Source organism: Salmo salar, chromosome 15 (assembly GCF_965601325.2).
Source record: "Salmo salar chromosome 15, fSalSal1, whole genome shotgun sequence".
In the NCBI taxonomy this organism is placed as follows: domain Eukaryota; kingdom Metazoa; phylum Chordata; class Actinopteri; order Salmoniformes; family Salmonidae; genus Salmo; species Salmo salar.
The window spans coordinates 84,425,457-84,449,670 of record NC_138305.1 but is presented as its reverse complement, the minus strand read 5'-3'; the positions used below and the strand labels follow the sequence as shown (position 1 = coordinate 84,449,670).

Below are 24,214 nucleotides of genomic sequence, written 5' to 3'. Positions count from 1 at the left end.
CTCTTCCACCAAGGCACCTGCAAGTTTCCGGACATTTCTGGGGGGAAGCCCTCACCCTCCGATCCGACAGGTCCCAAACGTGCTCAATGGGCTTGAGATCCGGGCTCTTCGCTGGCCATGGCAGAACACTGACATTCCTGTCTTGCAGGAAATCACGCATAGAACGAGCAGTATGGCAGGTGGCATTGTCATGCTGGAGAGTCATGTCAGGATGAGCCTGCAGGAAGGGTATCACATGAGAGAGGAGGATGTCTTCCCTGTAACGCACAGCGTTGAGATTGCCTGCAATGACAACAAGCTCAGTCCATTGACCCTGTGACACACCGCCCATCCGACCATCACCCCTGGTGAGACAAAACCGCGACTCGTCAGTGAAGACCACTTTTTGCCAGTCCTGTCTGGTCCAGTGACAGGTTTGTGCCCATAGGTGACATTTACATTTAAGTCATTTAGCAGACGCTCTTATCCAGAGCGACTTACAAATTGGTGCATTCACCTTATGATATCCAGTGGAACAACCACTTTACAATAGTGCATCTAAATCTTTTAAGGGGGGGGGGGGGGGGGGGTTAGAAGGATTACTTTATCCTACCCTAGGTATTCCTTAAAGAGGTGGGGTTTCAGGTGTCTCCGGAAGGTGGTGATTGACTCCGCTGTCCTGGCGTCGTGAGGGAGCTTGTTCCACCATTGGGGTGCCAGAGCAGCGAACAGTTTTGACTGGGCTGAGCGGGAACTGTGCTTCCTCAGAGGTAGGGGGGCCAGCAGGCCAGAGGTGGATGAACGCAGTGCCCTTGTTTAGGTGTAGGGCCTGATCAGAGCCTGAAGGTATGGAGGTGCCGTTCCCTTCACAGCTCCGTAGGCAATCACCATGGTCTTGTAGCGGATGCGAGCTTCAACTGGAAGCCAGTGGAGAGAGCGGGGTGACGTGAGAGAACTTGGGAAGGTTGAACACCAGACGGGCTGCGGCGTTCTGGATGAGTTGTAGGGGTTTAATGGCACAGGCAGGGAGCCCAGCCAACAGCGAGTTGCAGTAATCCAGATGGGAGATGACAAGTGCCTGGATTAGGACCTGCGCCGCTTCCTGTGTGAGGCAGGGTCGTACTCTGCGAATGTTGTAGAGCATGAACCTACAGGATCGGGTCATCGCCTTGATGTTAGTGGAGAACGACAGGGTGTTGTCCAGGATCACGCCAAGGTTCTTAGCACTCTGGGAGGAGGACACAAGGGAGTTGTCAACCGTGATGGCGAGATCATGGAACGGGCAGTCCTTCCCCGGGAGGAAGAGCAGCTCCGTCTTGCCGAGGTTCAGCTTGAGCTGGTGATCCGTCATCCACACTGATATGTCTGACAGACATGCAGAGATGCGATTCGCCGCCTGGTTATCAGAAGGGGGAAAGGAGAAGATTAATTGTGTGTCGTCTGCATAGCAATGATAGGAGAGACCATGTGAGGATATGACAGAGCCAAGTGACTTGGTGTATAGCGAGAATAGGAGAGGGCCTAGAACAGAGCCCTGGGGGACACCAGTGGTGAGAGCGCATGGTGCGGAGACAGATTCTCGCCATGCCACCTGGTAGGAGCGACCTGTCAGGTAGGACGCAATCCAAGCGTGGGCCGCGCCGGAGATGCCCAACTCGGAGAGGGTGGAGAGGAGGATCTGATGGTTCACAGTATCAAAGGCAGCAGATAGGTCTAGAAGGATGAGAGCAGAGGAGAGAGAGTTAGCTTTAGCAGTGCAGAGAGCCTCCGTGACACAGAGAAGAGCAGTCTCAGTTGAATGCCCAGTCTTGAAACCTGACTGATTAGGATCAAGAAGGTCATTCTGAGAGAGATAGCAGGAGAGCTGGCCAAGGACGGCACGTTCAAGAGTTTTGGAGAGAAAAGAAAGAAGGGATACTGGTCTGTAGTTGTTGACATCAGAGGGATCGAGTGTAGGTTTTTTCAGAAGGGGTGCAACTCTCGCTCTCTTGAAGACGGAAGGGACGTAGCCAGCGGTCAAGGATGAGTTGATGAGCGAGGTGAGGTAGGGGAGAAGGTCTCCGGAAATGGTCTGGAGAATAGAGGAGGGGATAGGGTCAAGTGGGCAGGTTGTTGGGCGGCCGGCCGTCACAAGACGCGAGATTGACGTTGTTGCCGGTGATGTCTGTTGAGGACCTGCCTTACAACAAGCCTACAAGCCCTCAGTCCAGCCTCTCTCAGCCGAGTGTGCGTTCCTGGTGTAATTCGGGCAGTTGTTGTTGCCATCCTGTTCCTGTCCCGCAGGTGTGATGTTCGGATGTACCCATCCTGTGCAGGTGTTACACGTGGTCTGCCACTGCGAGGACGATCAGCTGTCCGTTCTGTCTCCCTGTAGCGCTGTCTTAGGCGTCTCACAGTATGGACATCGCAATTTATTTCCCTGGCCACATCTGCAGTCCTCATGCCTCCTTGCAGCATGCCTAAGGCACGTTCTAGCAGATGAGCAGGGACCCTGGGCATCTTTCTTTTGGTGTTTTTCAGAGTCAGTAGAAAGGCCTCTTTAGTGTCCTAAGTTTTCATAACTGTGACCTTAATTGCCTACCGTCTGTAATCTGTGTCTTAGCGACCGTTCCACAGGTGCATGTTCAGTAATTGTTTATGGGTCATTGAACAAGCATGGGGAACAGAGTTTAAACCCTTTACAATGAAGATCTGTGAAGTTATTTGGATTTTTACGAATTATCTTTGAAAGACACAGTCCTGAAAAAGGGACAGGTCTTTTTTTGCTGAGTTTACGTACATACATACATACATACATATAGTTGAAATCTGAAGTTTACATACACCTTAGCCAAATACATTGAAACTACGTTTTTCCCAATTCCTGACATTTAATCCTAGTAAAAATTCCCTGTCTTAGGTCTGTTAGGATCACCACTTTAGTTTAAGAATCTGAAATGTCTGAAATAATAGTAGAGAATGATTTATTTCAGCTTTTTATTTATTTCATCACATTCCCAGTGGGTCAGAAGTTTACATACTCTCAATTTGTATTTGGTAGCATTGCCTTTAATTTGTTTAACTTGGGTCAAACGTTTTGGGTAGCCTTCCACAAGCTTCCCACAATAAGTTGGGTGAATTTTGGCCCATTCCTCCTGACAGAGCCGGTGTAACTGAGTCAGGTTTGTAGGCCTCCTTGCTCGCACACACTTTTTCAGTTCTGCCCACAAATGTTCTATAGGATTGAGGTCAGGGCTTTGTGATGACCACTCCAATACCCTGACTTTGACACAACTTTGGAAGTATGCTTGGGGTCATTGTCCATTTGGAAGACCCATTTGCGACCAAGCTTTAACTTCCTGACTGATGTCTTGAGATGTTGCTTCAATATATCCACATAATTTTCCTGCCTCATGATGCCATCTATTTTGTGAAGTGCACCAGTCCCTCATGCAGCAAAGCACCCCCACAACATGATGCTGCCACCCCCGTGTTCTTCGGCTTGCAAGCCTCCCCCTTTTTACTCCAAACATAATGATGGTCATTATGGCCAAACAGTTCTATTTTTGTTTCATCAGACCAGAGGACATTTATCCAAAAAGTATGATCTTTGTTCCCATGTGCAGTTGCAAACCGTAGTCTGGCTTTTTTATGGCGGTTTTGGAGCAGTGGCTTCTTCCTTGCTGAGCGGCCTTTCAGGTTATGTCGATATAGGACTCGTTTTACTGTGGATATATATACTTTTGTACCTGTTTCCTCCAGCATCTTCACAAGGTCCTTTGCTGTTGTTCTGCGATTGATTTGCACATTTCGCACCAAAGTACGTTCATCTCTAGGAGACAGAACGCGTATCCTTCCTGAGCGGTATGATGGCTGCGTGGTCCAATGGTGTTTATACTTGCGTACTATTGTTTGTACAGATGAACGTGGTACCTTCAGGCGTTTGGAAATTGCTCCCAAGGATGAACCAGACTTGTGGAGGTCTGCAATATTTTTTCTGAGGTCTTGGCTTATTTCTTTTGACTCTGCCTTTAAACAGCTTGAGAAAATTCCAGAAAATGATGTCATAGCTTTATAAGTTTCTGTTAGGCTAATTGACATCATTTGAGTCAATTGGAGGTGTACCTGTGGATGTATTTCAAGCGAAGAGGCACTGAGTTTGAAGGTAGGCCTTGAAATACGTTCACAGGTACACCTCCAATTGACTCAAATTATGTCAATTAGCCTAACAGAAGCTTCTAAAGCCATGACATCATTTTCTAGAATTTTCTCAAGCTGTTTAAAGAACAGTCAACTTAGTGTATGTAAATCTCTTACCCACTGGAATTGTGATACAGTGAAATAATCTGTCTTTAAACAATTGTTGGAAGAATTACTTGTGTCATGCTCAAAGTAGATGTCCTAACCGACTTGCCAAAACTAGTTTGTTAACAAGAAATGTGTTGAGTGGTTGGAAAACAAGTTTTAATGACTCCAACCTAACTGTATGTAAACTTCTTACTTCAACTCTACATACATACATACATACATACAGTCGTGGCCGAAAGTTTTGAGAATGACACAAATATTAATTTCCACAAAGTTTGCTGCTTCAGTGTCTTTAGATATTTTTGTCAGATGTTACTATGGAATACTGAAGTATAATTACAAGCATTTCATAAGTGTCAAAGGCTTTTATTGACAATTACATGAATTTGATGCAAAGAGTCAATATTTGCAGTGTTGACCCTTCTTTTTCAAGACCTCTGCAATCCACCCTGGCATGCTGTGAATGAACGTCTGGGCCACATCCTGACTGAACGCAGCCCATTCTTGCATAATCAATGCTTGGAGTTTGTCAGAATTTGTGGGTTTTTGTTTGTCCACCCGCTTCTTGAGGCTTGACTACAAGTTCTCAATGGGATTAAGGTCTGGGGAGTTTCCTGGCCATTGATGTTTTGTTCCCCAAGCCACTTAGTTATCACTTTTGCCTTATGGCAAGGTGCTCCATCATGCTGGAAAAGGTATTGTTCATCACCAAACTGTTCCTGGATGGTTGGGAGAAGTTGCTTTCGGAGGATGTGTTGGTACCATTCTTAATTCATGGCTGTGTTCTAAAGCAAAATTGTGAGTGAGCCCACTCCTTTGGCTGAGAAGCCACCCCACACGTGAATGGTCTCAGGATGCTTTACTGTGGGCATGACACAGGACTGATGGTAGCGCTCACCTTGTCTTCTCCGGACAAGCTTTTTTCCGGATGCCTCAAACAATCGGAAAGGGGATTCATCAGAGAAAATGACTTTACCCCAGTCCTCAGCAGTCCAAGCTCTGTACCTTTTGCAGAATATCAGTCTGTCCCTGATGTTTTTCCTGGAGAGAAGTGGCTTCTTTGCTGCCCTTCTTGACACCAGGCCATCCTCCACACCTGCCTGCTGCCATTCCTGAGCAAGCTCTGTACTGGTGGTGCCCCGATCCCGCAGCTGAATCAACTTTAGGAGAGGGTCCTGGCGCTTGCTGGACTTTCTTGGGCGCCCTGGAGCCTTCTTCACAACAATTGAACCCCTCTCCTTGAAGTTTTTGATGATCCGATAAATGGTTGATTTAGGTGCAATCTTACTGGCAGCAATATCCTTGCCTGTGAAGCCCTTTTTGTGCAAAGCAAAGATGACGGCACATGTCCTTGCAGGTAACCATGGTTGACTGAGGAAGAACAATGATTACAAGCACCACCCTCCTTTTGAAGCTTCCAGTCTGTTATTCAAACTCAATCAGCATGACAGAGTGATCTCCAGCCTTGTCCTCGTCAACACTCACACCTGTGTTAACGAGAGAATCACTGACATGTCAGCTGGTCCTTTTGTGGCAGGGCTGAAATGCAGTGGAAATGTTTTTGGGGGATTCAGTTCATTTGCATGGCAAGAGGGACTTTGCAATTAATTGCAATTCATCTGATCACTCTTCATAACATTCTGGAGTATATGCAAATTGGCATCATACAAACTGAGGCAGCAGACTTTGTGAAAATTAATATTTGTGCCATTCTCAACTTTTGGCCACGATTGTACATTCATTCACTCACTCACTCACTCACTCACTCACTCACTCACTCACTCACTCACTCACTCACTCACTCACTCACTCACTCACTCACTCACTCACTCACTCACTCCCAGTCAAAAGTTTTAGAACACCTACTCATTCAAGGGTTTTTCTTCAATTTTACTACTTTCTACATTCAAAAGGCACTCGCACATCTGAGCTATCTTTGTTGCAGGTGCATGGTGACAGATGAATAAGATGAGAAAAAAGAAGAAACCCACACTAGTATCACTGCTCTTTAATAAGCTTTACGTATCGGCCTCACGGCCTTCATCAGAGTTTTTAAATTGTAGAATAATAGTGAAGACATCAAAACACATGGAATCATGTAGTAAACCAAAAAGTGTTAAACAAATCAAAATATATTTTATATGTGAGATTCTTCAAATAGCCACCCTTTGCCTTGATGACAGCTTTAAACACTCTTGGCATTCTCTCAACCAGCTTCAGATTAAATGCTTTTCCAACAGTCTTGAAGGAGTTCCCACATATGCTGGGCACTTGTTGGCTGCTTTTCCTTCACTCTGCGGTCCGACTCATCCCAAACCATCTCATTTGGGTTGTGGTTTGGGGATTGTGGAGGCCAGGTCATCTAATGATGCAGCACTCCATCCCTCTCCTTGGAAAAATAGCCCTTACACAGCCTGGAGGTGTGTTGGTTCATTGTCCTGTTGAAAAACAAATGATAGTTCCACTAAGCCAAAACCAGATGGGATGGTGTATCGCTGCAGAATTTTGTGGTAGCCATGCTGGTTAAGTGTGCCTTGAATTCTAAATAAATCACAGCAGTGTGACCAGTAAAGCACCCCCAGACCGTAACACCTCCCCCTCCATGCTTTACGGTGGGAAATACAAATGCGGAGATTATCCATTCACCCACACCGCGTCTCACAGACACAGCAGTTGGAACCAAAAATCTCACATTTGGACTCCAGACCAAAGGAAAAATTTCCACCAGTCTAATGTCCATTGCTTGTGTTTCTTGGCCCAAGCAGGTCTCTTCTTCTTATTTGTGTCCTTTAGTAGTGGTTTCTTTGCAGCAATTCAACCATGAAGGCCTGATTCACACAGTCTTCTCTTAACAGTTGATGTTGACATGTGTCTGTTACTTGAACTCTGAAGCATTTATTTGGGATGCAATTTCTGACGCTGGAAACTAATGAATTTATCTTCTGCAGAGGTAACTCTGGGTCTTCCATTCCTGTGGCGGTTCTCATGAGAGCCAGTTTCATCATAGCGCTTGATGGTTTTTGCGACTGCACTTGAAGAAACATTCAAAGTTCTTGAAATGTTCTGTATTGACTGACCTTCATGTCTTAAAGTAATGACGGACTGTTGTTTCTCTTTGCTTATTTGAGCTGTTCTTATCATAATATGGACTTCGTCTTTTACCAAATAGGGCTATCTTCTGTATACCACCACTACCTTGTCACATAACAACTGATTGGCTCCAACACATTAAGAAGGAAGAAATTCCACAAATTAACATTTTAAGAAGGTACAACTGTTAATTGAAATGCATTCCAGGTGACTACCTCATGAAGCTGGTTGAGAGAATGCCAAGAGTGTGCGAAGCTGTCATCAAGGCAAAGGGTGGCTATTTGAATAATCTCAAATATAAAATATATTTTGTGTTTAAGACTTTTTTGGGTTACTACATGATTCCATATGTGTTATTTCATAGTTTTGATGTCATCTATATTATTCTACAAACACTTGAATGAGTAGGTGTTCTAAACATTTTGACCGGTACTGTATATATTTGCAAAAAATATATGGGGGATTAGAAGTGATGCAGACTTGTATGCCGTTAAATCTGTGGAAAGACTTGATGATTGCTGTTCTCCACCACTCCCCATTTAATTTAACAGAGCTTGAGAAAATATGCAAGGAAGAATGGGAGAAAATCCCCACGTCCAGCAAAGCTAATACAGACATTCCAAATCTGAAATTGGCTCCACAGGTGCCTCTCCAAAGTATTGACTCGGGTGTGAATACTTATGTAAATGAGCTTTTCTGTATTTGATTTTCAATAAATTTGCACAAATTTCTAAATACATGTTTTTACTTTGTCATTATGGGATATTGTGTGTAGGTGGGTGAGATTATTATTTTTTTGAAATCCATTTTCAATTTGGGCTGTAACAACAAAGTGGAATAAGTTAAGTGGTATGAATACTTTCTGAAGGCACTGTAATAGTGTCATCATCCTCAATAGATACTGCTCTCTCTTCAGAGTGTTGTCTTGACTTGTTTTGAAGTGCTGATGGATGAGTAATAACTTTTGTGTCCTTTGCAGGTCCTTCTTTATGAGGAGGAGAGGGAAAAGAGCAGTCACTGACCCTGTTTAACGGAAGAGGGGTTTAAAAGTAAAAAGGAAACTATAGAAGACCCCTGTGGATCTCTTTGCTTTCCATAGGCTACTGTGGTTAAACCAGTTGTAGGACAGACTCACTGTTTTTAACAGTGTGTCTATACACCGGGAGGGTCCTCATGTCTCCACCAACTATGCAGTGAGGGTGAGCTGGCAGTGTGCCCCCTCTCACCATGCTGGCTCTGGGCATAGAGCAGGGGAAAGGTGGAGGGGGACGGGGCCGGGCTACTGTGGCTTGGCAGGCCCCATCCTCAGTGAAGTCTCTAACCCAGGACCCAGGGAGGCCTACTGTGGCCTGGCAGGCCCCCTCCTCAGGGAAGCCTCTAACCCAGGACCTAGGGAGGCCAGGCCTCAACATCAGGCAGAAGATTTCCCAGTGGGAAGGCCTCTGTCAACCAAACAGTGATGGGCAAGCCGATAGGGTCAAAGCGCATGCACCAGTTGTATCCCGATCTCTTTCAGGGGATGTCCTGGGTAACGGAGTATGTAGCGACAGTTTGAGAGGTGGACCTCACGGCAAAGCCAACCTCTCTAAAGCCAGAAGCCTGGGTTTGGATTTCAGGGAAAACTTACAAGCACGGGGCAGACACGAGGGCATTGGCAGAAAGTCGGATGCCCCTCAGAATCACTCCTGTTTCAGTAAGACTTCAACCACAATACCAGTGTCCAAGCCATTCACAGCGCCTTCGCAAACTCTTACAACAGACACTACAAACATCTTCCAAGTAGAAAGGATCATCCCCACCAATGGTGAACTGAAGGTGGGTAATGTGTTGGAAGTTAAGTGGACCAAACCCCTATGTCTGTCAGTGGATGACCATGGAGAGAGCCTGCCACCAGGGAATTTCTACACCTCAAGGGGCTTCTGGCGGAGGCTGGAAGGAGATGTGTTGTTCTGGGAGAAGGGAAGAAATACCTCAGCAGAGCCTCAGAGTGTTGTGGGTCCAGCGACTCGCCCTCCACCAAAACCACAACGGACATTTCAGTATCGGGGAGCGGACAGCACCCCAGCAAACTGGGTCCAATGGGACAGCAGGATTCCATCTGCCAACCAATCCAACACCAAGTGCAGTGGCATAGCCCAAACACCTAGCTTCCCAGCACCCCTGTGTCCTGTCAGCCGTGGCAATGGGTTTTCCAGACACAGAAAGAACAGGTAAGTTCATGATACTGACACCTCTAGTATAGAGAAGGTTTGGTTTACCATTTTAAAACAGAACATTTTGGGCATTTTACTTTTGCAATGGCTTTAGTCAAGGGAAAATCTGGTTGTTTGTTATACAAAAACATGTTAACAATTATTTGGTGAAAGTCTTTCTCTGTCCTGAGCTATTGCACTCACATACAGTGTCCTTAGTTGTAAATTGTTTTATGTTAAGTTTTAGAGGCAAAGTTTGAGTGAGAGAAGGGTCAGTCTAGCATTTGGTCGGCCTCCATGTGTGATGACACAGTCTTTGGCAGCATTGCAGACTATTGTCTGGATATGGCCTACTTCCAGAACAGCCAACTGTCCAGCGGTCACGTTTGTTTTGACACACACACCAGCTCTCACATTGAATTCCACTAATGTAGTCTCCTAATTTTTCTATCAGTTTGTATTCTCTATGAGTGCAATTCCATATGAACACACAGTAAGGTTTCAAAGGACACCAATACTGGCTTTGTAGCATCTACTGATTTATCGTTGTAGTATCTTAAAACCTGTTGTGGATAGGGGGCAGTATTTTCACGGCCGGATGAAAAAAACGTACCCGATTTAATCTGGTTACTACTCTACTAGAATATGCATATAATTAGTAGATTTGGATAGAAAACACTCTAAAGTTTCTAAAACTGTTTGAATGGTGTCTGTGAGTATAACAGAACTCATATGGCAGGCAAAAACCTGAGAAGATTCCAAGCAGGAAGTGGCCTGTCTGTGAATTTGTAGTCCTTCTTTTGCATCTCCATCGAAACTACAGTATCTGAGCTGTTACGTGACATTTTCTAAGGCTTCCATTGGCTCTCTAAAGCCTTCAGAAACCGTATTGAAGCGTCTCCTGTCTCTGGGCAGATAATAGCAGCTCAGTTTGTCAGTGGACTGCCTGGTGACAAAGCGATTGGAGATGCGCATTCACGAGATCACGCCATTTTTTATTTTCCTCTTTGAATGAATACAACATTGTCCGGTTGGAATATTATTGCTATTTTACGAGAAAAATAGCATAGGGTTTAAAATTGATTTTAAACAGCGTTTGACATGCTTTTAACTTCTCTAGGGCCGGCGGGACGAAATCGTCCCACCTACGTAACAGCCAGTGGAATCCTGTGGCGCGTTATTCAAATACCTTAGAAATGCTATTACTTCAATTTCTCAAACATATGACTATTTTACAGCATTTTAAAGACAAGACTCTCGTTAATCTAACCACACTGTCTGATTTCAAAAAGGCTTTATAACGAAAGCAAAACATTAGATTATGTCAGCAGAGTACCCAGCCAGAAATAATCAGACACCCATTTTTCAAGCTAGCATATAATGTCACAAAAACCCAGAAGACAGCTAAATGCAGCACTAACCTTTGATGATCTTCATCAGATGACACACCTAGGACATTATGTTATACAATACATGCATGTTTTGTTCAATCAAGTTCATATTTATATCAAAAACCAGCTTTTTACATTAGTATGTGACGTTCAGAACTAGCATACCCCCCGCAAACTTCCGGTGAATTTACTAAATTACTCATGATAAACGTTCACAAAAAGCATAACAATTATTTTAAGAATTATAGATACAGAACTCCTCTATGCACTCGATATGTCCGATTTTAAAATAGCTTTTTGGTGAAAGCACATTTTGCAATATTCTAAGTAGATAGCCCGGCATCACAGGGCTAGCTATTTAGACACCCAGCAAGTTTAGCACTCACCAAAGTCAGATTTACTATAAGAAAAATGTTATTACCTTTGGTGTTCTTCGTCAGAATGCACTCCCAGGACTTCTACTTCAATAACAAATGTTGGTTTGGTCCCAAATAATCCATAGTTATATCCAAATAGCGGCGTTTTGTTCGTGCGTTCAAGACACTATCCGAAAGGGTAAATAAGGGTTACGAGCATGGCGCATTTCGTGACAAAACATTTCTAAATATTCCATTACCGTACTTCGAAGCATGTCAACCGCTGTTTAAAATCCATTTTTATGCCATTTTTCTCGTAAAAAAGCGATAATATTCCGACCGGGAATCTGCATTTAGGTAAACAGATGAAAGAAAATAAAGCATGGGGTCGACTCGGGCACGCGCCTAAGCCCATAGTACTCTGATCGGCCACTTGCCAAAAGCGATAATGTGTTTCAGCCAGAGGCTGCCTCGATATCGTTCAGCTTTTTCCCGGGCTCTGAGAGCCTATGGGAGCCGTAGGAAGTGTCACGTTAGAGCAAAGATCCTCAGTCTTCAATAAAAAGAGCCAAGATGAAGAACAACTTGTCAGACAGGCCACTTCCCATATAGAATCCTCTCAGGTTTTTGCCTGCCATATGAGTTCTGTTATACTCACAGACACCATTCAAACAGTTTTAGAAACTTTAGGGTGTTTTCTATCCAAAGCCAATAATTATATGCATATTCTAGTTACTGGGCAGGAGTAGTAACCAGATTAAATCGGGTACGTTTTTTATCCGGCCGTGTCAATACTGCCCCCTACCCCCAACAGGCTAAGTACGGTAATGGAACATTTTGAATTTTTTTGTCTGGAAATGCGCTCGCGCGTTACCCTTTGGATAGTGACCTGAACGCGAACAAAACAGGGGTATTTGGACATAACTATGGATTATTTGGAACAAAAACAACATTTGTTGTGGAAGTAGCAGTCCTGAGAGTGCATTCTGACGAAGAACAGCAAAGGTAATAACATTTTTCTAATACTAATTCTGAGTTTAGTGAGCTCTGAACTTGCCGGGTGTCAAAATAGCTAGCCCTGATGGCTGAGCTATGTACTCAGAATATTGCAAAATGTGCTTTCGCCGAAAAGCTATTTTAAAATCTGACATAGCGATTGCATAAAGGAGTTCTGTATCTATAATTCTTAAAATAATTTATGTATTTTGTCAACGTTTATCATGAGTAATTTAGTAAATTCACCGGAAGTTTTCGGTGGGAATATGATTTCTGAACATCACATGCTAATGTAAAAAGCTGTTTTTTGATATAAATATGAACTTGATTGAACAAAACATGCATGTATTGTATAACATAATGTCCTAGGAGTGTCATCTGATGAAGATCATCAAAGGTTAGTGCTGCATTTAGCTGTGTTTTGGGTTTTTGTGACATATGCTTGCTTTGAAAATGGCTGTGTGATTATTTTTGGCTGGGTACTCTCCTAACATAATCGAATGTTTTGCTTTCGCTGTAAAGCCTTTTTGAAATCGGACAATATGGTTGGATTAACGATAGTCTTATCTTTCAAATGGTATAAAATAGTCATATGTTTGAGAAATTGAAGTTATAGCATTTTTGAGGTTTTTTGTATTTCGCGCCACGCTCTACCATTGGATATTGGCGAGGCGTTCCGCTAGCGGAACGTCTGTCCTCAATAGGTTTTAAAGATTGCTGGGTAAATGTCACACATTATTTCTCAATAATCATTTTGGATACAGACTTCAATGGTATGCCAAAAACCTACCCCCTAAGGACCTTTTCTATTGATTTAATTCCAGGAAGATCCAAAACATCATACATATCTTTGGGCCAATCTTGTATGGAATTCCCCATGCGTCTTTAGCATAACCATCCAAATTGCTTTCTATTAGGCTTAATCTTGTAACTCTCTTTCCTGCTCTCTCTCTTGCTCACACTCTCCGTATTGACCTTAACCCTTAGCCACATGTTGAATTTATTTTTCTTTAAGCTCTCTGTGCTTCTATTTTACACCCTTTTTTTTCTCCCTGACTCTCCCTCCTACGGTCTTTATCGCCATCACTAGCCGGCTACCAACCGGTTACTCAACCCTGCACCTTAGAGGCTGCTGCCCTATGTATATAGACATGGAATCACTTTAATAATGTTTACATACTGTTTTACTCATTTCTTATGTATATACTGTATTTTACTCAATCCCAGTCTGACATTGTGTGTCCTAATATTTATATATTTTTTAGTTCCATTATTTTAGATTTGTGTGTATTGTTGTGAATTGTTAGATACTACTTCACTGTTGGAGCTAGGAACACAAGCATTTCACTACATTCCACAATAACATCTGCTAAATATGTGTATGTGACCAATACAATTTGATTTGATCATCTTCACTATCAACTTGTGAAAACCCCTCCAATACCGAGGCCCTTTGGCTGAACGTAAGAGGATAACACATTCAACATCACGATGCAGACTGTGTTTAGGGCGACAGTGGCCCCTGTCTCACAACCCCCTCTCTCCCTCCATTTTTACAGGAAGTCCTTTGAGTTTGAGGATGTGGTGCAGTTGACAGCGCAGCAGGGTACACTGGGAAGTGGGGCCAGGCGCTCCGGTCTGTTCCACGCCTTCTCTGACGACAACATTTATGAGGACATTATCTGTGAGTTCACCCCTGACACAAAGTGAAAAAAGACACTCCACTTAGGCAGCCTGAGTCATCTTACAATCTTAGGAACATTTAGGAACCAATTCTTTCCTTGTCTTACTTCCCATCATCGTAACCACTGATAAAGAAAAGGCTGGTATATAGATTTTTCTCCATATTGTCACATATCAAGTCCTTATTAGATCAGTGGTGGACGTGGAAGGAGAGAAATAAAGGCAGCCATTTAAGACCATTCGGACTTAAACATGGACTATTAGTGTATTATACTGTGTATGTCATCTGTCTCCCTCACCTTTGACCCTGGCCAGCTGGACCCTTGACCAGAGACAACCCATATGAGGATGTCAAGCTGTCTCCTACTATGTGTCTCCCCATCAGGCGTCCCCGACCCTGGAACATGGCACAGAGAGAGAGCCCTTGCACCCCAAAGGTAGTAATGGAAACTGATTCACAGGATATTCGATTTCAATTGAGCCCAGTATGATATGAAAAAACAAACATGCTTTAATCTTTAATTAACCCAGTCCCCTTGTATTCTGTGTCTCAGCTCCCTCCCAAGCCTCTCAAGTTGCGGGTGGAGAGGAAGGAAACACTGACAGCGACACCACCCACCCCTACCTCCCCTACTGAAGCCCCCCACAGAACTGCCTTTCCCAAGCGACCCACAACCACCCACAAAACATACAGACTGCCTCAGGTAAACACACACAAGTATTTCATAAGCATTTTATACACAGTGGAAATTGTATTTACCGCAAACTATTAGTTATTTTATTTTGTCATTTTGAGTGGGAATAGCAGCCTACAATGTTAGTGGTATTGGTCTGTTTGCAAGATTACACATAGAGAAGCCAAGCTAGTGTTAGGCCTACAATCTGTTGTCCATTTGGAGATAAATCTGAGCTTCCTGTATGCTTGGCTCTGGATCCAGGTCACTCATTCCGCTGCTCAAGTTGAAACTTGACTGATGGCCCTATCCAGTCCAAACAGGTACCCATTAGGAAACGTTTTTTCAGTGCAACAAGGAAGTTGTGCTTGAATTACATTTAATGATTTGCTAACTTTTCAGAAAAGTTTGCGGCCAGATCACATGTATGTCAACAACAATGTGATGATATGTCACATGAATGTGATTTATTTGTATCAGATAAATATACTGAACAAAAATATAAATGCAACATGCAACAATTTCAAAGATTTACTGAGTTACAGTTCATTATAAGAAAATCAGTCAATTGAAATAAATGAATTAGGCCCTAATCTATGTATTTCCCACATGACTGGGCAGGGGTGCAGCCATGGGTGGGCCTTGGAGGGTGTAGGCCCACCCTTTGGCAGCCAGGCCCACTCACTGCGGAGCCAGGCCCAGGCAATCAGAATCAGCTTTTCCCCTCAAAAGGGCTTTATTTCAGACAGAAATACTCCTCAGCCCCCCCATCCACCCACCCCCTCTCAGACGACCCTGCAAGTGAAGGGGGTCCTGGGCTGGCCTCGTTAAACCTGGTCTGCTGTTGTGAGGTCGGTTGGACGTACTGCAGCTTATGGTAGAGAAATTAACATTCAACTCTCTGGCAACAGTTCTGGTGGACATTCCTGCAGTCAGCATGCCAATTGCATGCTCTCTCAAAACTTGAAACATCTGGCATTGTGTTGTGTGACAAAACTGCACATTTTGAAGTGGTCTTTTATTGCCCCCAGCACAAGGTGCACCTGTGTAATGATCGTGCTGTTTAATCAGCTTCTTGATATTCCACACCTGTCAGGTGGAAGAATTATCTTGGCAAAGGAGAAATGCTCACTAACAGGGATGTAAACACATTTTTGCACAACATTTTTGAGAAATTTGCATTTTGGGCATGTGCAAAATTTGGGGCATTTAAAAAAAGATATATTTTGCTCATAAAACATGGCACCAACACTTTACATGTTGTGTTTTATATTTTTGTTCAGTGTATATCTTTGTGTACGTGTTTGTTTGTGTGTGGTTTCTCTGAAGCAGTATGTCAATAAGATTCATGTGATCTTTGACGCCAAGCGAGGGAGAAAGAGAGTGAAGAGCCAGGCACAGGGCGGTTCAGCTCGAGGTATGACTGTTATTACCCTCGAACTTGTCTACAAGATGAAGATGAACTGCTCTGTAAATATCCAGCAATTCATGAGATACGTTACATCCCGTCACTGGTACAAATACAATACAAAGACACTCTATCCTATAATGTCTCTTTCTTTCATCCCTTTATTACTCTCTCGATCTCTGTCTGTGTGTGTCTCTGTCTGTTGCGCTCTGTCGCTCTCTCATTTTCTCTTGCGCTCTCTCTCTCTTCCGTTCTGAACAGAGGAGACCAGTGGAACTGAGAGTGACCCAGAGGACAACACTAATGGTACTATTATAGGATTGACCTTCTTGTCAAAAAAGTCCATTCCAAAATCAATGTTTGGCAGACGTTTTTAGAATGTTGAGATCAGTCAATGTCCCACGCTTTCTACTAAAGTTGTGTAGATCCAGCTTCAATCCCAAATTAAGGGGAAAGCACTGTCTAGTTTCCTGTTTTTTTTTGTGTGTTTTTTTTTGTGGGGGGGTGCCTTTATCTTTTCTATTCACATTTTATTAGCATTTAATCAAAGCAAGATATAATATCCTGTTCCCCTAGATTCACCATTTAAAATACAAATGTTACTGTCTCCACTAGGAGGGTCGAGACGCTCAGTCTATGTCCAGTCCACGCTGAAGCGAAGGCCAGGCTACCGCACCCTGGAGAGGGACCTGATCCAACTCCAGCAACAGCAACTATTCCAGCTCTTTGTGGTTGTGTCACTCAGAAAGAGTTCCCCGGGAAACACCTACGCCCCTGAGATCACGCAACAGTTTCCCAACAAGGTTATTGTCAATTGAAATCAATTAAAGCCAACCTCTTTCAGGTGGGGGGCAACGGAGCTTGGCGGAGGAACCCACTTATACAATACATTTTTATAGGGGAAACCATGGATGGGCTCAAAGGAACCGCAGAATGTTTTGAGTTGCCTTTGTTTTTTGTTACCATTGTATTTCTCTTTACTTTTTCCTGTTTTGCGGGCCAGGAAATAAAATGAGTCTATAAAATGATTCTCGCCTTTCTTTACGGTGTAGTTTGCGAAGTCTTCTCGTCACTCCCGTGAAGCTGAAGACCGGCTGAAGGCCATCCCCAAGTTTTGCTTTCCAGACTCTCAGGACTGGCGGCCATCTGGAGACCTGCCCAGGTAAGCTGCTGTCACATTCACATTGTGGTCGCAGTATGTAGCAGTGGAGTACAATAAGAATATTCATATAAGGGGGCTGAAACAACCACTTTAATATTGACTATATGTATTGAAACAGGTCAAAACTTAAAAAGTAGCGAGTTTTTGTTTTGTAATAATCACTGTGCTAGAATTAAATATGATCTGAAAATTAAGTGCAAGTTATGTTAAATGGCTGGGCTCCCTGCCTGTGCCATTAAACCCCTACAACTCATCCAGAACGCCGCAGCCCGTCTGGTGTTCAACCTTCCCAAGTTCTCTCACGTCACCCCGCTCCTCCGCTCTCTCCACTGGCTTCCAGTTGAAGCTCGCATCCGCTACAAGACCATGGTGATTGCCTACGGAGCTGTGAAGGGAACGGCACCTCCATACCTTCAGGCTCTGATCAGGCCCTACACCCAAACAAGGGCACTGCGTTCATCCACCTCTGGCCTGCTCGCCTCCCTACCTCTGAGGAAGCACAGTTCCCACTCAGCCCAGTCAAAACTGTTCGCTGCTCTGGCACCCCAATGGTGGAACAAGCTCCCTCACGACGCCAGGACAGCGGAGTCAATCACCACCTTCCGGAGACACCTGAAACCCCACCTCTTTAAGGAATACCTAGGATAGGATAAAGTAATCCTTCTAACCCCCCCCCCCCCCCCCCCTTAAAAGATTTAGATGCACTATTGTAAAGTGGTTGTTCCACTGGATATCATAAGGTGAATGCACCAATTTGTAAGTCGCTCTGGATAAGAGCGTCTGCTAAATGACTTAAATGTAATGTAAATGTAAATGAAAGGTTGAACATCTAGATTCAGACAAAGAAAAACATGATTGCAGTTCATATTCCATGCTTTGTTTTCTTCCCACGGAGTCTGCCCTAGAACACTGCTTAACTCTACTACAATGTGTATCCCTGTCAAATTGTCTATGTTTCTGTCTCTAGTGAAACTTTCTCTTTTGTCTTGACGGGAGAGGATGGCAGCCGTTGGTTTTGTTACTGTCGTAAGATCCTGGTGAGTGTGTGTGTGTGTGTCATTACGTTTTGTGTGTGTCTGCCTGCCTGTGCGTGTGACAACTTGGCAGTAAAGTGCTTACTCAACATCAAAGGGATATACTCCATCTGAGTCGTAGGCCATAAAACCTCTGAATCAATAAGCCTAACTAAAAAGAATTTCACATTTTGTCCGAATGTTAAATTGTAGATGAATGTTAGATTTGTGTTTTTTGAATGCATTGCACAATTCTGTTATCCCCCAGAAAGCCAGCGTTGATATAGCCTTTCAATAACATTGTTGACACTGAATGCCAGGATTGGTTTTCACGCTCTTCTCTGTGTTGATTTGTGCCATTTAGCCCTGTGGAAAGGGGAAGAGACTGCCTGAAGTTCACTGTATTGTAAGCAGACTGGGCTGCTTCAACCTGTTTGCTAAGGTAACCGGCAGTCTGATTAAACTCTTCATATAAAATGCATTTTAGCCTGCTTGTGCACATTGAAAAGGGTTGAAACTAAATCCTGTAAAAATGTCCCAAGCGAATCAGAAGGGTGAGTTTTGAGAAGGGTAATTGATATATTTAACGATGTGTTATTATGTACCACCCAATGTTTTAGTCGGTGCAGGTGAGAGGAGAGAGGTGTGACTGTAGTGTAAATAAAAGGTGAAGAAAGCAGCTAGTATTTAATGTAGTCCTGGTGTATTCTCTTGTTGATACTTGTCATCAGGATAGTCTTTGTGTTTAGGAGTGTAGTTATGGAGTTATACTGGGTGTGTCTTTGTGTGCGTGTGGGTGGGTATGTTTTCAGATCTTGGAGGAGGTAGAGAGGCGCAGGGAGATCTGTCCTGCCCTGGTGTCCCCCTTCATGTGTAGCGTCATGGAGGCTCCTTTCCCCGCCCCTGGACGCACCATCACAGTCAAGAGCTTCCTCCCAGGCTCAGGAAATGAGGTAACATAATCACAACTAAGAGGAAGTCACCCTAGGACTATAGGAAAAGAGTTACTGCAGGATGTTAAGAGAAGTAACAGTTCCTACCTAGCTCTTTATTACGGACACTATGTCAACAACACCTGTAATCATGTGCAATGTCTCTGCCCAGCAACCAACTGTTGTAAGAGAAATAGCCGTGCGTGTGTGTGTGTGTGTGTGTGTGTGGTCAGGTGCTGACTCTGTGCCGCCCGGTGGACTCGAGGCTGGAGCATGTGGACTTTGAGAGCCTGCTGCAGTGCCTGAGCGTTGGGAGACTCCTGCAGGTGTTTGCCTCTCTGCTACTGGAGAGGAGGGTCATCTTTATTGCTAACAAACTCAGGTGATGAGTTTCCTCTAGTACACACAGCTTCACTGGCATCTCCAGCTTGACTTGGGAGACAGTGGGAGGGCAGGTACTGCAGAGTACTGGTTCAGGGTGGAATGTATTGTGTGTTTTGCTCTTCTGTTGGTCGGTGTGAAAAAGTGCTGTGTGTAAGTTTTCATAAGTACATAATGTAGTCCGAGTTAGTTAATTGTATTGAATAGACTGTATGGACTCCATATCTTTGACATGCCTCTTCTCTGGAATTTAACATATTTTTATCCCTTTCTCCTCTCTTCAGTGTGCTGTCTCGTTGTGGCCATGCTGCGCTGGCGCTGCTTTACCCGTTCACATGGCAGCATACCTTTGTACCTGTGCTACCCGCCAGCATGTTGGACATCAGCTGCTCTCCCACTCCCTTTCTCATGGGGGCGCTGGCTCCCTGCTTGCCCGAGCTGCTGGAGCTTCCCATAGAGGAGGTAAGTGACAAAGCTCACCATCTGATTCCCAGTGGCTAGTCAATAGATGGCCATGCTACAAAGGACAACATTTTCGATTTCATCAGAATTGATGAGGAAGTACACGAGTGATTAGTTCCTTGGTAAAGGATTAAGGTTAGGGTTATTTAGTGTTCTGTCGCACACAATGGTTTATCAGACTTAAAAGTATTTGAGCCACCTAGTGGTAGTTTTATAAATGTAATTACAGTAAGACTAACAAATAACTGGAGTATCAAACTTCAAATAGTTACTAACAGTTAATGGTAGACAGTCCCTGATGTCTAATTTGAAGCCCAATACTTTGACCTGCTTTCCTGTTGTCAATTGATATTTTCTATGTTCTCTCTCTGTTTGCATTCTAGGTGCTTATTGTAGATTTATGCGCAGACAAGTTTGTCAAACAGGTGTGTACATTTTACATTTTAGTCATTTAGCAGATGCTCTTATCCAGAGCAACTTACATTATTGAGTGGATACATTATTTTTACTTTTGCCTGTAGTGGTCCACTGCGGGAATCGAACCCACAACCCTGGCGTTGCAAGTGCCATGCTTTATCAACTGAATTGTATTTAATAGCAACTCATGAAGGATGGGTGTGGTTCCAAAACATGACAAGTGACTAGGACATGAGGAAGACTTTGTCTGTGCATGTCTGCTCTCCGTCCTTGTCCTGGGATTGTCTTTTGAAGTGACATTGTTAAATTTGTATTTATTGGTATTTTATTTAACGAGGCAAGTTAGTTAAGAACAAATGAGTATTTACAATGACGGCCAAACCAGGACGACGCTGGGCCAATTATGCGCCACCCTATGGGACTCCAAATCACGGCTGGTTGTGATATAGCCTGGAATCGAACCAGGGTCTGTAGTGATGCCTCTAGCACTGAGATGCAGTGCCTTAGACCGCTGCGCCACTCGGGAGTTTAATATAATACTACACTATGCCAGAGCTTGAATTTCTCTTGGATGTAGTCCAAGTTCATATAGTGAGAATATTAAAGGGATTATCCACCCCCAGAAATAAAAATCATGAAACTCCTGTCAATTTGATGAACGCCTATGTTCTATCAGTGACAAAAATAAAAAATGTCCCCTTGATTTAACTTCTAAGTGGTCCATCTGTGAAATCTGGAAATTGTGTAGGAACGTGTTATGCGGTACATTCTGAATGTATTCAGACGCCTTGACTTTTTCTATATTGTTACGTTACAGCCTTATTCTAAAATGGATTACATTTATAATCTACACACAATAACCCATAATTCAGACCCTTTGCTATAAGACTTGAAATTGAGCTCAGGTGCATCCTGTTTCAGTTGATCATCCTTGATGTTTCTACAACTTTATTGCAGTCCACCTGTGGTAAATTCGATTGATTGGACATGATTTGGAAAGGCACACACCTGTCTATATAAGGTCCCACAGTTGATAGTGCATGTCCAATCCATGAGGTCAAAGGAATTGTCCATTGAGCACCGAGACAGGATTTTGTGGAGGCACAGATCTGGGGAAGGGTACCAAAACATTTCTGAAGCATTGAAGGTCCCCAAGAATCCCGTGGCCTCCATCATTCTTAAATGGAAGTTTGGAACCACCAAGACTTCCTAGAGCTGGCAGCCTGGCCAAACTGAGTAATCGGGGGAGAAGAGCCTTGGTAAGGGAGGTGACCAAGAACCCAATGGTCACTCTGATAGAGTTCCTCTGTGGAGATGGGAGAACCTTCCAGAAGGACAACCATCTCTGCAGCACTCCACCAATCAGGCCTTTATGGTAGAGTGGCCTGATGGAAGCCACTCCTCAGTAAAAGGCACATGACAGCCCGCTTGGAGTTGGCCAAAATGCACCTAAAGGACTCTGACCATGAGAAAGAAGATTCTCTGGTCTGATGAAACCAAGGTTGAACTATTTGGCCTGAATGCCAAGTGTCACATCTGGAGGAAACCTGGCACCGTCCCTGGGGTGAAGCATGGTGGTGGCAGCATCATGCTGTGGGGATGTTTTTCAGTGGCAGGGACTGGGAGACTAGTCAGGATCGAGGGAATAAATACAGAGAGATCCTTGATAAAACCTGCTCCAGAGCGCTCAGGACCTCAGACTGGGGCGAAGGTTCACCTTCCAACAGGACAACAACCCTAAGCACACAACCAAGACAATTCAGGAGTGGCTTCAGAACAAGTCTCTGAATGTCCTTCCTTGAGTTGCTCAGCCAGAGCCCGGACTTGAACCCGAGCTAACATCTCTGGAGAGAACTGAAAATAGGTGTGCAGCAACGCTCCCCATCCAACCTGACAGAGCTTGAGAGGATCTGCAGAGAAGAATGGGAGAAACTCCTCAAATACAGGTGTGCCAATCTGGTAGCATCATACCCAAGAAGACTCGAGCCTGTAATCACTGCCAAAAGTACTGAGTAAAGGGTCTGAATACTTATGTAACTGGGATATTTCAGTTTATAAAAAAATGTAAGCCTGTTTTTGCTTTGTCATTATGAGGTATTGTGTGTTGATGGATGAGGGGTAACATTTTTTTTTAAATCAATTTTAGAACAAGGCTGTAACTAAACAAAATGTGGTAAAAGTCAAGGGGTCTGAATACTTAATGAATGCACTGTAAGTAATAGTTTCTAAGGAGTTTCGCTTCTGTTTCTCACTGAGATCCTATTGGGCCGCTGATATTGAATGCTAGTTTCTATGATGACACCATTCTGTATACTTCTGGCTGTTCTTTGGACACTGTGTTAACTAACCTCCAGATGAGCTTCAATGCCATACAACTCTCCTTCCGTGGCCTCCAAATGCTCTGAAATGCAAGTAAAACTAAACGCATTATCTTCAACCGATCGCTGCCCGCATCTGCCCGCCCGTCCAGCATCACTACTCTGGATGGTTCTGACTTAGAATATGTGGACAACTACAAATACCTAGGTGTCTAGCTAGACTGTAGACTCACATTAAGCATCTCCAATCCAAAATTAAATTTAGCATCGGCTTCCTATTTCACAACAAAGCATCCTTCACTCATGCTGCTAAACTTACCCTCGTAAAACTGACCATCCTACGACTCGACTTCAGCGATGTCATCTACAAAATAGCCTCCAACACTCTACTCAACAAATTGGATGCAGTCTATCACAGTGCCATCCGTTTTGTCACCAAAGCCCCATACACTACCCACCCATTACCCACCACTGTGACCTGTACACTGGCCCTCGTTTCATACTCGTCGCCAGACCCACTGGCTCCAGGTCATCTATAAGTCTTTGCTAGGTAAAGCCCCGCCTTATCTCAGCTCACTGGTCACCATAGCAGCACCCACCCGTAGCACGCGCTCCAGCAGGTATATTTCACTGGTCACCCCCAAAGCCAATTCCTACTTTGGCCACCTTTCCTTCCAGTTCTCTGCTGCCAATGACTGGAACGAACTGCAAAAATCACTGAAGCTGGAGACTCATATCTCCGTCACTAGCTTTAAGCACCAGCTGTCAGAGCAGCTCACAGATCACTGCACCTGTACATAGCCCATCCAACTACCTCATCCCAATACTGTATTTATTTATCTTGCTCCTTTGCACCCCAGTATCTCTACTTGCACATTCATCTTCTGTACATCTGTCACGCCATTGTTTAATTGGTATATTGTAATTACTTCGCCACCATGGCCTATTTATTGCCTTACCTCCCTTATCTTACCTCATTTGCACACACTGTATATAGACTTTTCGAACTGTATTATTGACTGCTTGTTTATTCCATATGTAACTCTGTGTTACTGTATGTGTCAAACTGCTTTGTTTTATCTTGGCCAGGTCGCAGTTGTAAATGAGAACTTGTTCTCAACTAGCCTACCTGGTTAAATAAAGGTGAAATAAAAATGCGAAATTTTTTTAATAGGAGAATCAATGATGCACAGTATATGGGTAGCCAGCTGCCTTGTTTCACATCATTAGTGGAACAAGGCAGCTGGGCACACCATGTCATTTCAACGTGGATAATAGGGTAATATTTGGTTGATGCTGATAAATGAGATTACAACCTACATTCACCCACTCAAAAAGACAGCCAAAAGTATAGTTATTACTATGCTTTCAACAATCTGCAAGCACAACCAAATTCCAATGGAAAAACAATTTATGATTTTTGGGTTTAGTTGTCACCCAAATGTCTATCACTGCACTTTCAACCATTTTAAA

General features: G+C 43.8%; 1 protein-coding gene across 4 annotated transcripts in view; it reads left to right on the top strand.

The window, feature by feature from the left end:
- LOC106572026 (DENN domain-containing protein 2C) overlaps positions 1–24,214 on the top strand; it is a 42,570-nt gene that overhangs the window by 6,524 nt on the left and 11,832 nt on the right. For 2 of the 4 annotated variants that reach the window (XM_014145727.3, XM_014145729.3), the window contains 14 exons: positions 8,336–9,566; positions 13,851–13,975; positions 14,290–14,411; positions 14,529–14,678; positions 15,978–16,065; positions 16,318–16,362; positions 16,672–16,859; positions 17,109–17,218; positions 18,186–18,255; positions 18,596–18,673; positions 19,044–19,184; positions 19,397–19,545; positions 19,829–20,006; positions 20,390–20,431. In XM_014145727.3, coding sequence (XP_014001202.1) covers positions 8,584–9,566; positions 13,851–13,975; positions 14,290–14,411; positions 14,529–14,678; positions 15,978–16,065; positions 16,318–16,362; positions 16,672–16,859; positions 17,109–17,218; positions 18,186–18,255; positions 18,596–18,673; positions 19,044–19,184; positions 19,397–19,545; positions 19,829–20,006; positions 20,390–20,431 — 2,469 coding nt within the window. In that variant the 5' untranslated portion in view covers positions 8,336–8,583. Of the gene's footprint in view, positions 1–8,335; positions 9,567–13,850; positions 13,976–14,289; positions 14,412–14,528; positions 14,679–15,977; positions 16,066–16,317; positions 16,363–16,671; positions 16,860–17,108; positions 17,219–18,185; positions 18,256–18,595; positions 18,674–19,043; positions 19,185–19,396; positions 19,546–19,828; positions 20,007–20,389; positions 20,432–24,214 lie in introns of those variants that run through there. The other 2 variants (XM_014145730.3, XM_014145731.3) reach the window with 2 other exon arrangements.